General features: G+C 42.3%; 2 protein-coding genes across 2 annotated transcripts; one reads left to right on the top strand and one right to left on the bottom strand.

Annotated features, from left to right (window-relative positions):
- Positions 1–10727, bottom strand: zranb1 (zinc finger RANBP2-type containing 1). The gene is made up of 10 exons (XM_023949370.1): positions 10422–10727; positions 9194–9996; positions 7069–7256; positions 6439–6592; positions 4854–4925; positions 4543–4741; positions 3916–4036; positions 2565–2694; positions 1726–1955; positions 1–861 (listed from the first exon to the last, which is right to left on the bottom strand). The coding sequence occupies exons 1-10, from the start codon at positions 10427–10429 to the stop codon at positions 649–651; spliced, it is 2118 nt and encodes a 705-aa protein (XP_023805138.1). The 5' UTR covers positions 10430–10727; the 3' UTR covers positions 1–648.
- Positions 10728–11476: 749 nt separating this feature from the next.
- hpdl (4-hydroxyphenylpyruvate dioxygenase like) lies at positions 11477–14632 on the top strand. The gene is made up of 5 exons (XM_004080444.4): positions 11477–12161; positions 12315–12481; positions 12556–12707; positions 13398–13525; positions 13929–14632. The coding sequence occupies exons 1-5, from the start codon at positions 11506–11508 to the stop codon at positions 14143–14145; spliced, it is 1320 nt and encodes a 439-aa protein (XP_004080492.1). The 5' UTR covers positions 11477–11505; the 3' UTR covers positions 14146–14632.
- Positions 14633–14674: the final 42 nt, after the last annotated feature.

Below are 14674 nucleotides of genomic sequence, written 5' to 3'. Positions count from 1 at the left end.
TGCAAGTGAGTCCAATTTATTAATGCTCTCCTGGACAGAGGCAGAGGATTTGGTTGTCTCTCACCCCCCCTCCAAGTCACAAAAAATATCATCAAACCTCAATATTATATTACCCCCCCCCCCCTCACAGAATACAGTTATCTTTGCAAAAAAAACTTCAGACAGTAAATCAAACAAAACGCAGATTTAACAGAAAGTCGGAACGAAGGGCCGCTTATCCAAAGAAATAAATAAATACATCAAAGGGGGAGGGGCTTGGGGGGGGGGGGGGGTCTTCAGGAAAACAGGTTCTCCTTCAACCCTAAACACACAAACATCAGGAAACTTCCCATCAGGCAGCGCTGTAACTGGGTTCTGTAGTGCAGCTTTGGGACTTTGTTCCTACATGTTCTAGCAGACTTCTTCGGGGGGGGGGGGGGGGGGGGGGGGGGGGTTACTTGATAAATGGGGGCAGGTTGGAGGGTCAGCAGGCAAACCAAGTGAGTATATGTGCTTTGATGGGGCAGTCGCCAGGTTGATGGTGCCGTTTCTACCACAGAACATGCATTGATACAAGTCAAAAAGGAAGGGGGCGGGGACAGTAGTTGGCGAAATACGAGTTTGTGGTTTTATTTTTTTGTCCTTTTCTAGTTTGTTTCCGCTTCACCTTCACTCGTCTTCATCTTCATCCTCGCCGTCGGAGAGAGAGGCACAGGGGTGGATCTGCCGGTATCTGTCCAACCATTTTTCCACCATCTGGGTGACTAAAGGGTGGTTGCGGCGCCGGGAGCTCTTCTGCATGGCGACCAGCACGCCTCCTTCGGTCACGCAGCAGTCCAGCCACTCCCTCAGCAGCTTCTCCTGCTGCTCCTCGTTGCCCATCTGTCGCACAGAGAAACTGGCCGTGAGCCGTTGCCACTCAGAAATCAAATACAAAACATTCTCAAAACTTTTCTACTTTTCGGTTTTATTTTTTGCAGATTTTACTTAATTTTTTTAATACCATAAACAAAGTAGTGTGACACACCGAGTAAGATTTTTTCAGTTTCCAGGCACAGAAACTTCTTTTTATTACTAAAGGTAAAAGGAAAAAAATTCTAGAATTTTACTGCCCTAAAACTGACATTAAAAAAAAAATAAAAAAGAGGCAATTTTTGATTAAAAATGTAACTTTCTTTCTTGATTTGGGATTCCTAAAAAAAATAACAGCTCGGAAACATCTGATGACCTTTGTGATGCAACTTCAAGAGGAAATTGATCAAAAGTGTAAAGCAACAGAACACCTTCACAGATCAGAATAGAGATTTGCACCACACCACCTGTAGGTGGCAGACATGCGCTAAACAGTAGAAGAAGAAGCAGCCCCTCCCTGCTTGTGCAGTGTGAACACCACACGTTTAGCGTGTTTCTGAATGTGCGTCCAGTGGCCGGTGTGTCATTTCATGTATGCAGCCTGAAGGGAAATCCTTTCAGTTCACACCAGTCAAAGGAAACAATAGCAGTCGTGTCGTTTCTGCTTTTCTGCAGATACTCTTCTAAACATCAAGTTCTACTTACATTCAATCCTGTAATAAGATGCAACTTCTCTTTAAAAATAAAAAAATCTACAACTTTTCTGTTCTTCTTTTTACTTTTTAAAACTCCTGTTCTTGATTATTTGAAGTCTTCCTCACTCTACTGATATTTTACCATTACTGACGCCATTCGTAGTGTCAAGTCTAGCGCTTTGTGGTGGTGGTGTCGAACCTCTTGTGCGGACAGGAAGTGTATGTGCAGAAGCTTCCTCTCACTGTCCACCAGCGGCAGGAAAGTGACGGTGACGTCGTCGTCCGTGTTGAGGTTGGCGCCCGCACCGCGATTGTCGTAGCCGTCGTTCTCCATGGCCACCAGGGCGGAGAAGTGTCCCCGTGTGTAGCCCAGAGCGATGGGGCTCTTCCAGCAGAAGCTCTGCTCCCACAGCAGAGGCAGGTACACACCTGAGGGCGCACAAAGCCGGTCAGACGGGATAAGGCGCGCTCCACCCGCGCCGCTCGGGATGGAGCAAACCCTCTAGCTGTGTACTGCAGCAACCTCCTTAACCTGAATTTCACTTTTCAGCTGACAGACTATTGTCTGTTAATTCTTTACACATTTAGCAAACCTTTTTCATCCAAGATAATAAAGACACAACCCACGGAAAAGAAGTTGAAAATGACAAATGTTTGGCTGTTATTTTTTTGCATTTTGGGCCATTTTCCTGCTAGAAAACTCATAACCTGCAGTTTGCAGCACATTTGGCTCCACAAGGCCTCCATAGTTTAATAGATACATCTTAAATCTCTCTGCAAAGATTTAAGACACCCTGTGGCAGATGTAGCAAAGCAACCCCAGACCATGACCAAACCTCCGCTGTGTTTCACAGTGGGGACCTCCTCCTTTATTCCCATAATCAGTATCATCACTTTGTCATTGCCTGTGGGCGTGTCCAGCGTGTTGGTTCAGGCGTAGTGGTAGAGTTTGAAAACATATTAAATCCCACCTTTTTAAAAAAAAAAAATGTTTTTAATAAACTTTCCAAAATGACGCTGTCATTTCTGGCGTCTTACCTTGAAAGCGAGTGTATCCCAACGTTTCCCCACGGAAACTTTTGTAGTATTTCACTCCGTAGACTATGATCGGTCTTCGAAGAATATGTGCAAGAACAAAAATATGGGTTTGCTCCAAGCTGGCCCCGGGCTGAAGACATAAAACAGAAGAAAATATGGAAATGGATATTTAGTCTTAGAGAAAGCAGCGATGCATCATTACAGCAGCTCCAATAAAAGTAGCTCATCAACTGGAGGAGGAGCTAAACTGCAGATCTTCCAGAAAAGTGTCTGAATTTGATCATCCCAGCACGGTAGATTATAATTTACATAGACCTTTGTGCAACAGGGTGACTGCAGTCTGTCAATCAGGCACATGAAGGATACAATTAAAAATATGAATAAAACAAAAAAGGGTTTATACAAATGTACACCCTGGTTACCCGAAAATACATAACCTCTTTTGTAATAGAAAAACCTGTCCAACCTAATAGGCTTTAAGCTCTCATCTGATCGCTCAGTTGTTGGACAGAATAAGTTAAAACAAAAAAAAAATGAAGGCTGCACACTAGCATCATAGGGGGAGTTTTGTTTTATTGTAAACTTCCCCCACATCACTGCAGCTATATATAGTGAGGAGGCCTGACACGGCAGACATGCTGCAACCCCGAGAATGCTTCTTCTCAACTTGCATTTGTACCAGCAGAGCAGATGACATAACTGTGCATTAAATGTCCTGCATGTCGTGCAGCTTCAAAATTCTTCCCGATCTTTTCTGCCCGCGTTCCGGTTAATCGAGCTGCGGTTTTTTACTGCCAGCGGAGCAGCTCATCCGCTAAACACGTCTAATCCCGAGGTCGCGTGTACAGAAGCGCTGCGTCAGCGGCCGCGCCAGCAAAGTGGATCAGCTGTCCGTCAACCTCCAGCGCCGTCCGACAGACTGCGCCCTTTCTGTAACCCCATCCTCCACCTCACACACCTCGGCCTGTCCAATGATTGAGCTCTCATCAAAAAAAACATACTTTTTGAAACATTTCAAGACTAATTTAATTCATAAAAAGTAGAATTTATATTTAAATATGCTGTACTGATTCATCTTCAACTGCTTTTAGATCACGATTTTAATATTCAATAAGAAAACAGCAAAGTGAAGTTAAAATATTACCTCTATTTGCATCATTTCCAGAATTTCTTTAGTAATTTCATCTATAATTATAGCTAATATTAAATAGTACTTTTTTAATGTAACAAATCCTGTGCTGCCATTAGGGATACCTTTAGGCATTTTTATCGGAATACCACGGTTAAGAAAACGCTCACAAACAGGAAACAGGGAAATGATCAACCTAAAGGCATCATGGGAGTGAATCACCTGGCTGGCCAACGTCAGGATGAAAGCCCAGTCCTCCTGCCACTGCTCCTCTCGAAGGGAAAAATGTAAACCAAAGCTCTGCGAGTACCAGGACTCCCACTCCTTCCAGCGAGTGTAAAACCTGAGGTCACAACAAAACCTGTTGTTGTTTTACTCAACCAATGACAGTTTCATTCCTTTCACTGCACCAGGTTGTACTGAGAAATATCCACAGAAGTTATAAAACTCAGTTTAAAATGCACGTCATCAAAGTCTGGATTTGACCAAGTGGAGGAAGTCAGCTAGTATCCTGAGGAAATGCCTCTCTTTACGTATGCAGGCCTCTTGAAAACACATCAAAAGCCCTGCAATCCCACTGAAAAACAAATTCCAACCCATGTGAAGAAGATTATTTTTTTTCTCTAATTATCTGAAGTTATGTTAAAAGTTAAAAAATAAAGTGCAGCTGGTTTCAGTTTCCTTGCTTTGAGGTTTTTGAGGAAGAAACTACGCAACACAGCTGCAGGACACTGTTGGTTTTTTGACCCAAGTAAAGCATCTTCATCAGTCACACAGTTCACTTCATCTGGGTCAGTCAGGACGTGGGAGTAGAAAAAGCTAAAGCCCACTCTGGAATCTGGGTTTTACCAGTGAGAGCAGTCGTGCAGGCTGTCGTGGAGGGTCTTTCGGAGGACCGAGTCCTTGTCGTAAATGCCCCAGGTGGCCTGCAGAACCGAGTCCAGCAGGCAGTCCCCCGCTGTGCGGTTCCACAGGGCGTACAGCCGGCTGTCCAGGCGCGTGCACAGCTCCAGGGACCAGTTGATGACAGGAGATTCCTCCTCTAGTTCTAAAAACACACATACACAAAACACTTGATTTGTCTCTTAAAACCCCCCCATTTGTGTTTGACTCAAACTCAATGAGGATAATTGATTTTGTGATCAAATGACGAGAAAAACCTTTCTGCACATCTCGATCCAGCACCTCATCCAACAGCTTCTCCTGAACCGCAGGTGGCAGGTCCTCAATATCTGCAAGCAGGTGACCGTATGATGCTACGCCCTTTATTTAGCAGCAACACGCTAAACTGAAAGCTCCATCCCCCATAATGACCCACACGGGAGGATGTGCTTTGCAACTCCACTCACTGCATGACATTTTGTCAATAGCTGTACACTGTAAACAGCTCTGTGGTGTGTGTGGGGCTACTGTGGCTATTGAACAATAAAGAAATAATAATAATAATAATAATAATAATAATAATGCATTTAAATAATCCAAAAGTAAAACACAATAAATATATTTACATCTTAATAAAAATCAGACAACAGATGAAGAAAAATTGTGATTTGGAAAACCAAATTTAATCAGGTTTTGAGTTTGGATTTAAAAATTGAAAAGGGGTCAATGTAACAGGTTGGGGGGGGGGGGGGGGGGGGGGGGGGGGGGCCTGAAGCCACAGCTCCCCATGGTGAACCTACAAGGAGAAATTCGGTTTTATGGCAGTTCAGTTTGAGGAAGTTTAAGCTGAACCAGGTTTTTATTTCAAACAGGCAGGAGGAAAGGGAGGAAGGTGGAAGAAGATTTGGGTTTACTGAACAGATAGAGCAGAGTGTCATCTGCGAAACAAGGAAAATCAATGTTGAATTTACGGAATATATTGCCAAGGGGTCAGAGGTAAGTAATGAAGAGAAGGAGCCCGAGAACAGAACATTGAGGTACACCAGAGAAAATGAGTGTGGGTTGAGATTTAGGGATTTCAGTTGGATAAACTGAGTGCAGCTTGAGAAGGAAGAATGGAACCAGCAGAGGAGGGTGGACTTGATACCAAGAGATGAGTGTCTGTGAAGGAAGACGAAGTGAGATATGTTGTCAAAGGCTGCACTCAAGTCAGGTAGGATGAGGATGGTGATGAGTCCAAAATCTGTTGCTAGGAGAAGGTCATTCGTGATTTACACCAGGGCAGTTTCAGTGCTATGAAGGGGGCGAAAACCGGATTGAAAGGGTTCCAAGAGATCGTTTTGATTAAGATGATGATGAAGTTGGGAGGTGACTATTTTTCAAGTATTTTGGAGCTTAAGGGGAGGTTATTAAAGGACTTGGGGTCTGAGCTGGGTTTTTTGGGATTGGTTTGACAGCAGCGGTCTACAGAAGTGAGGGGACAATACTGAAAGTCAACGAGGAGTGGATAATAACAGAAATAAAGGGAAGAAGAGAGGGGAGGCAGGATTTAACCAGGGATGTTGGGAGGGGATCGAGCAGACATGTGGATGGTTTGGACTTATGGATGAGGCGGGATATTTCACTGGGATCGGGGAGCTATGGTGGGACACTGGAGGGTATTCTCCTTCATTCTGTACTTCATGATATTGACTTTAGTAGGAGCAGGACAGAATAAAAGTCAGTCAGCAGCTAAATACTTGACACCAACTCCTCACAATGTTTAAATATATTAAATTATTTCACATCCAGAGGTTTCGAACACCAGCTGGGCGCTATAGAGACACAGATTTGGTGGGTGGTGCAGTGACGTGGGTGGAGTACCTGCAGGCAGAGTGAAAGTGACCAAGTCAGTGAGGAAGTAACAGGCGATGTCGCCTTTGCGCTGGTGCAGAGACGCTGTGATCTCCCTGCGGATCTGCTCCGTCAGCTCGGGACACACCATGGAGGGAATACACTTTGCAGCCTGTTGGCTCACCTGCAAGCACAACAGATCATGCAGGTCAGCTGCTGGCTGAATTTCATGCACGGGTCGTTGCAAATAATGCAGCAGAATCCATCTGAAGCAGGTCTAGAAAAGCATGATCATGATTTGTGATTTGCTGCAACGTGCTGCTAACAGGTCACCTTTCCCTTCACCCTCTGTGCCTCCCCTAATCATCGCTTGCGCTGCTTCCAAACCACATCAGCTCTGCATTATCATGTCCATTAGGAACCAATGACTGAAGCCAGACTAATCCTCCAGCTAATCCTCAAAGTGCATTTCTGCTGCAGTTACAGGCATCTGCCATACATCATCCACTTTGGGAACAGACATGGGCGTCGTGAAGAACAGACTAGCAGAGCAATGATGAGATGGCTTCATTTGGTCCCAAAAGGCCAAAAATTCAACCTGTAAAATGCAAAAACAATGTACCTAATTATGAACAGATTTGGCAACGTTACTAAGCTTACCTCTGTCAGTAGTATGGCCAGCATGTCCTGCCTCTGGAAGCGGATAGCCAGATGGACCAGGGTGAAGCCGACGTCAAACGCTGAGGAGCGGTTGAGCAGCTGCACCTCGTCAGCGGTCAACTGTCGAGCGATGTCGCCGTCGGACGACTTGTAGGCCTCCACTGCGGCCAGGTCTCCCTCCACAACACCTGCAGCAAAACGTTTTAGCATGTTGAACTACAGCTCGCAGCGGCACCACTCTGGAACATTATTCTTCCTCCACATCTCCCTGCAGAGGTGAAGCCAGTGATGTGAACGGATCTGCATAGACTCAGCTGTCAGTCAGTCTATGCTACTATTCTGGTTCCCCTGATCTGTTTAAACTGCTGAAAAGCACCAGTTAGGACGTGCTCCTTGAAAGAACCACGTCTATAAATGTTCCGATACATGCTGCAGATTGATCACAACCACTTTCCATCCAAAACCGCAGAGATATTTGAAAGCGGAAGACAAGAATTGAATGCACAAATCACCAAGTGTTTACATCAGCAGTTCTCCTGACCTTGACGGCGAGAACAGCCATCATACAGTCAGACTACAACTTAGCTGAACCAACAGGGCAGTGGGTGGTGTTGAACTGCGTCAAAGGATAGAGGAACAGAGGATACCTCCCTGCTTTCTGGACCCGGTAGTCTCCACATTTTTACTAGACAGAATAGGTCAAAATGAAACAGGAAGAACATAAACACTGGCGGCTTTTGAATATTTTTTTCTGAAGTTGTTCTCTCATGCAGAACATTCATTTGACCTGGATTTGACACACCAAGTCTCATTTAACCCAAGCAGGGGGATATTTTCCAAACCCAGATCTGTAAAGAGCCACAGAGAGATTTTAGCTGGAATATTCTGGAGTGTCAGGAATGCAACAGACCACACAAAAGCACTCCCACCACTGTAGAACAACAGATATTTCTTATGACCTACAACAAAGAAAGCAATAAAAAATTGTCCCGGTTTCAACTGCTCTTCTATCTATCACAAAATATTTTATCTCTGTTATCAAGGTTAAAAAAACAGAAACGGCCTTTATAACTTCCTGATATCATCATCAATGTGATTTCTGCTTAAGAAAAAAAAACAATCAACACTACTCTGTCTTTATATAAAATAATACATATCTGGAAAAATAAATAAAGTACCATAAAATGTGCTTATAAAAAAAAAAAACTTTTTGGGAAGTATTTTCAAAAGGGATGCAGCATTTTTTTTGTACACAAACAAACCCCTAAATATTTATATAGGTTTGCCAAAAAACCCTTTTGGAAAAAAAATGTAAAATTTTACAGCCCCTAAAAAAGTGCTGAGGATGATGTTGACAGATATTTTTAGGTGCTGTTACATTGTCACGAGTGGCTGACAAAACGTTAAAAAAGGGTCAGTTTAAGCAGCAGCAGCAGAACCTGTCTGTTCTAATCACTGTGAAACAAAAGGACAAAATTCCAAAAACACAAACGGCTAGGATGTGAGGGAACTCAGCCGCAGAGACCAACAACAGTACCAATGTGAGGCAAACAGGCAGGTCCTTGGAGGCGAGGAAGTGCTTGGCCTCTTGGCCATAAAGTGCAAAACTCTGTACAGTCAGCTGACACTGTGAGGAACTAAATCAAAAAGCATGGAGAACACTTTTAAGGTGTAAACTTTATATAAAATAACTCATCAAAAGCAAAGGTCACGTGATCAACAGTGCGGATCACATGCTGCCTTCATGCTCCTTTGTTGACAGCTTCTCATATTTTGAGAGGTCTATTTCTGCCCGCCCGCCTAAAGGCCCCTGTCGGGAACATAAGCACCTCTGTTTACAGAGTGTGTTGATCTCGTGCCAGGGCAGACTCTGGTCCACAGGCTCCGCTCTCACTGGGCAGCCCAGACGGCCCATTCATCCCCAGCGGCTGGAAAGCACTCGCAACCTTTCGGTTTGTCAAAGATGCTCTCAGGGGAACACAACAAAAAGGATGTGCTGAATCAGATCCATTTTTGGGCTACAATTTTGTCGCTAAGAAGCAACATTGCTTTAGTAAAATAATTTAACTTATCTGCTTGTACATAATTGACATAATGTCCAATAATTAATCTAAAACCAACTCACCGGCACAAGCACTAAGGAACAGCCAGTCTGTTTTCCTCATCCGGTTTCTGATCTGCTTGAGCTTCTTGAAATCCACCTCCTGCTCCTCTTTACTAACAGCTCCAGCTGCCAGCTCTATCCTCTGAAAGTCTTCTCTTTTGGCCATGGGAGGGGATCTCCGTTGACTTCCACTGCAGCTTCCCCTCCATCGTGCTACGTCCTGCTCAATGATCAGGGGCGAGGGCTCTGCGGTCTCCACTGGCTCTGTGCTCTCCTGGTTGCTGGGCTTGGGGAAGTCACACACCACACATGCTGTAGTGGTGGGCCAATTCTGGTAAGTGCACACCGTGCATGTCCAATGCTGCTGGTGAGTGTTCAGTCTGTTCCTGTCATTATACTCCTCACAGGTGTCCACTGGAGAGTGAACACCAGGGCGGCAGCCTGACGTCTGGGGAGACTCAGTGGGGCTGCTGGTTCTCGGGCGCTGACACAGACACTGTGTGCAACGGACGGCCCGAGGCCAGTTCAGATAGGTGCACATGTGGCAGGACCACTTGTTAGCAATCTCCGCCATGCTGGAAGGTTTAACTCTCGGCCTTGCACTGGAGTCCGGACAGATGAGGAGGCTGCTTCCCCGATCAGTTCTGGGAGGGTCCCACTCTGGACTGGGGTCCAGATCAGGACCGGTTTTGTAGGGTTCCTCTGTGATGATGGGACCCCTCATCCGGGGTGCACTACACATTGTACACTTGTTGGCAGATGGCCAGTTCTCATAGGTGCAGTACTCACAGGCCCACTTCCCCCTCTGGTCCGTCATTCTGGATCTGTTCGGTTGAATCCAGTTACATGTGAGCCAAAAATAAAATACTACGAAGTAATTTTAAATAATTTTGATCAACTGATACTTTTCCTTAACCCTCAATTAGCTAACTTAACTTCAATATCATTTTAGCTAGAAGAATACGTTCTAAAACTTTGAAAAAAGTAACAGAACAGCTATAGTCTGTCCACATTTCCTTATATCTAGATAAAGGTTTATATGTAATTAGCGAGCTATGTAGCAAAAAATACGATTTGTTGTGGTGTTATTATTATTTAAGCTAACCTTGCTAGGTGACCACCAGCTAACCCGCTGTTTGTAACATTAGATAGCATAAAATGTAACTCTTAACATAATACATTCTTGGTCAAATTTGACCTAATTTGACGTTTTTATTAATATTATATTTGAGGAGGAAACATTTCTTACCGATTCATGACTTCGTACGCCTTTAAAGCGCCGCTGCAAACCACAACAACCCCTTCTTCTTCTCTCCGGTCCCTCCTCCTGCTCAATCAAACCTTTCCCAGTCTAAAGTAGATTCCCTCCTTTACTCACATCTTTAACTTCACGGGCGCATTAATCTCTCACGGAACAAAGCGAGCATTGCCAAGGCCTCCGAGCGCCTCTATTCATAGTGCAAATCCGCAACTCTCCATGGTTTGTACGGTCTCCGTCCTGTTTAATGGCGGCGACGGCTCGAGTCAGGGGCCGAGCCAAAATAAACGTTCGTCACCAATCATATGGCGGAGCTCTCGAAACGATTGGACGAAGGGGAAACACTGGGAGGCGTTCACGAACTTGCTGGGACATCTAAAACTCAAGGGCATTTATGATCAGCAAAAATAAGATAAGAACCTAAGCATAATTTTGACAAAACATTATACACAAGAGAAAAAGGGCCCGGAAAACCCCAGTATATAATTTTAAAGTGATAGTTTTAAAAATATGTAGAAAAAATGTAAAATATAAATTTTAAATTGATCGAGAAGTGATTATTATTTCTAATTCGCAGGGATGGGATTAATTTGGATTTCGCTCTCTCTTTTTTTAAAAAAAAATATCATTTCACTTTTTATGTCGGGTTGACTTTTCTGAGACTAATTTTATTTTTCATATTTTTTATGAATTGTCAACAAAAAATACTTGTTTTGTTTTAACTTTTTCTCTCTTTTTAATATACCGATAAAAATTCAGATTTTGTGGAAAAAAGCATTAAAATAAAGTCATATTTCGGGATGTAATTTTTTCTACAAACAATTTTGACATAGCTTGATTTTTATTCATGTTTTTTTCTTTTTTGTAATAAAGTCTACGTTTGAATTTTTATTTCTAGTAAAAACATATTTTGTTTGTAATTAGTTTAAAAAATCTCGTTCGACATAATTGACTGTAAATTATTTTGTTCGACTAATAAAGTTTTTTGGATTGATTTTTCACAATTACGTCACTCCAATTCTATTTTACAAAATCGTTTCGGACACGCCTCCTGTCATACGTCACACGGGAAATCATGGCTGTTGCCCTGCGCCGGTTACACCATGTTTCCCTCCACGTTTCTAATGGGCAGAAGATAGCTTATGACCTTGTCTCTAAATACAAGTTTAATTTATTTGCTACCAGGCTAACTGCTTGCTCGAGGCAGGTGGCTTTCAGAAACGGAGCGGCGATATTTGTTGTGAATGAAAAACCAAACCGTAGTGGACCGCTTGGTTTACCGGGGACCTGTGTAGACGACCCACGAGTCCATGCTGGGAAATACAACACCACGGCTGCTCTGTACGATGTCTGTCCTCTCCACCCAGTGGATTCTGTCAGCAACGTGTGCTTCGAGGTGGAGGATGTGGAAAGGTCAGCGAGGGATCTCCACCATCTGGGCTGCAGCTTCCTAGTACCGCCTACAACGGTTGAGGACCAGAACGGGCTAGTCACCTACTCTGTGGTTAAATCAGTTGTGGGAAACGTGTGCCATACATTAGTGGATAAGACAAAATATGGGGGCGCCTTCCTGCCCGGATTTGATGTGACTGAACAGGACTGGAGCTCGGAAGATTCTGATTCTGTGACTCATTTTGATCACATCACCTATGCCTGTCCCAGGAAATCAACCCAGCAGGTCATGAGTTGGTATGAGAAGATGTTTGGCTTTAAGAGGTTTTTCATTGATAGGTAAGAAGCAAACTTATTTATAGATAATTTAAGACACGATACCATTGGATAAGATATATGATCAAACATGATATAAGATAAGGCATGATATGATAAAACACGATACAATAGACTTTTCATGGTTGTTATGATTATGTTTGTTGTTTTGTGTAGGAATGAAGATGTGGATGAAGGTTTCGTAGTCAACCAGAAAGGCGTTGGACTACGACTCACTGCCATGCAGTACTGGAAGTGCAGTAAAGCTGGCATCAGTGTTCCCTTTGCCGACCGAAAAGAGCCTGACTGCAAGTTTGTCATTGCAGAGTCACTACCTCATCAAGGTAAAGCAGCTCATCACATCGCTTCATGCATTTCATATCTCTTTCGCATCTTCACGTGAGTTCACATTTTCCAGGTCGTAACCAGGTCGACACCTTCCTGGAGCACCATAGAGCACCTGGGATCCAGCACATTGCACTGTACACCAACAACATCGTCTCTACTGCAAACCTGATGGCTGCTGCTGGTGTGCAGTTTTTCTCCCCTCCTCCTGCATACTACACAGAGGTTTGAATTACACTGATCGTTACCAAAAAAAATAAAGTAATTCAAGTTTATTTAATCTATTTGGATTTTTAACATGCAAAATATAGGAAAATTTAAGTTTATGAGCAATAGAATAGTCAATTTCTATGAATTGTTATATTTTAGTACACAATTACAATCTATGGAAGGTAAAACTGTAAAATTCTATTCCATGTTAAAAACTAATTGTCAATTCTTCAGAATCACAACATTTTCATAAAATTCTTTCAGTAGAAAACAACAAAAAAGTGTATTTATTTGGTTGAAAAAACACAGGCAGACATGAATATTTGCAAAATTATGAACAGACGTGACTAAAGAGAAGAAAAACCTTTCAAAACTAAGTACAATTAATTCAGTAAAAGATGGCTTTTATTGTGTCATAGTTACCACATAATGATGAGACTTCCTCTGTGCTTTCTCATATAATTCTGTTTTCAAATTAGTTACACTAACCCAGAATGAAACATTATTGAATACATGTTTTTTAAGCTAGTTTTAGCAGTAGTAATAGTCATTATTTTCTTTGTACTTTATTTGTTTGTGTACATCCAAGCATGTACGGATTCTGTTAAATGGTTAAAAAAAATTGTTTAGTGTCTGTCTTTATATTACAATAGTTCTGCTCAGGATTGTGTTCGAAAACATCTGGGAATTTCTTCTGTCCTGCAGGTGGGAAAACAGCTGGAAATAGAGGAAGTGGGACACGACCCTCAGGTTTTGGCCCAACATGGAATTCTCCTGGATACTGACCTGCACACGGATCCCTCAGCTCAGGAAGCGTCCAGGGAAAACAGAAGGTAAAACACACTTTAGAACTGGAATATCTCAAATGTATTCTTTCCTGTTTACTTTTTTAAATAGGATTGTTTATGTATCATATTGGGAATTCTTCAATAGAACACAATATTGTAGATTTGAACCTTCTGTGTGGATTTTATTACCAGCCTTAGTGTCTCTGAAAATATAAAACATTTTTTCTGTAAGAACTCTGAGACGGATAAAGAAATAACTTTATATTTTGATCTAAAAAACACTGTGAAAAATATAATTAAAGGACTACATTTTTAGGATTAAAAAAAAAATTAAAGATTCAAATTGTAAATAGTAAACTTTATCTGGGTTTTATGACAAATTCTGTGAAATAATGAAAGTATGTAGGAATCTTATTTATCTGGACTCTTGTGTATTTTGTTTTCACAGATACCTTCTTCAGGTGTTCACCAAGCCTATATTTGCAGAAGACACCTTCTTCCTGGAGCTGATAGAACGAAGAGGAGCGACGGGTTTTGGCGAGGGAAACATCAAGGCGCTGTGGCGATCCGTCCAGGCATACATGGAGAATGAGCTAGGCAAAGAAACTTGTGAGACGATTGACCAAAGGCGGGATTCAAAAAGTGTGGGATCATCAGAAGCTTAGTAAATGGATGTGGACTGGATTCTTCTTTATTTTTCTTTACTAGAGTTTTATTTATTACATCAACTCTCCATTTATGCCCAAAAACATTGATTTTCTGGACGGAATGTTTTTTTTTTTGAACGTTTTTGTCCTCACTCAAACTATCTGCACAACTAATGTTGCAATCAAACCTTGAAATGTAACAAAAGAACTGCCCCTAAAGCTGCTAATAACCAAAATTCTTCTGTATTTAAACACATAAAACAACAAGAAAAGAAACAGTCCCTAAAATATATTCCAACACTTGTTTTCTTTTACTCCGCATATGTGTGCATCGGCAAAAAAACTATTAAAAATACTTCAAGTGGAGATGTTTAATACCGCAGTACACGGCACCTTATGTAAAAGGTTTAATGAATTATTTCAAAAAGTATATGCACTAAAAGCCCTGATAAATGTATATGGATTTTAGAGTTTATGTCCTGGAAAATAAAAAAAATAAATTGTTTTTTTGGTTGTGGTGTTCACTTTAACAAAGTATAATCAGCAA

The sequence above is a fragment of the Oryzias latipes genome, chromosome 19 (assembly GCF_002234675.1).
Source record: "Oryzias latipes chromosome 19, ASM223467v1".
In the NCBI taxonomy this organism is placed as follows: domain Eukaryota; kingdom Metazoa; phylum Chordata; class Actinopteri; order Beloniformes; family Adrianichthyidae; genus Oryzias; species Oryzias latipes.
This window is presented reverse-complemented; position numbering and strand designations above follow the sequence as displayed.

Excerpts from the sequence above, each read along its gene's own strand:
- zranb1 (XM_023949370.1), bottom strand. Across the intron at positions 4,926-6,438 it reads CACTTTCACTCTGCCTGCAG|ATATTGAGGACCTGCCACCT; the intron begins GTACTCCACCCA and ends ACCTGCTTGCAG. Across the intron at positions 4,742-4,853 it reads GGATCGAGATGTGCAGAAAG|AACTAGAGGAGGAATCTCCT; the intron begins GTTTTTCTCGTC and ends GTGTGTTTTTAG.
- hpdl (XM_004080444.4), top strand. The coding sequence starts at position 11,506 with ATGGCTGTTGCCCTGCGCCGGTTACACCATGTTTCCCTCCACGTTTCT. Across the intron at positions 12,162-12,314 it reads AAGAGGTTTTTCATTGATAG|GAATGAAGATGTGGATGAAG; the intron begins GTAAGAAGCAAA and ends TGTTTTGTGTAG. Across the intron at positions 12,482-12,555 it reads AGAGTCACTACCTCATCAAG|GTCGTAACCAGGTCGACACC; the intron begins GTAAAGCAGCTC and ends CACATTTTCCAG.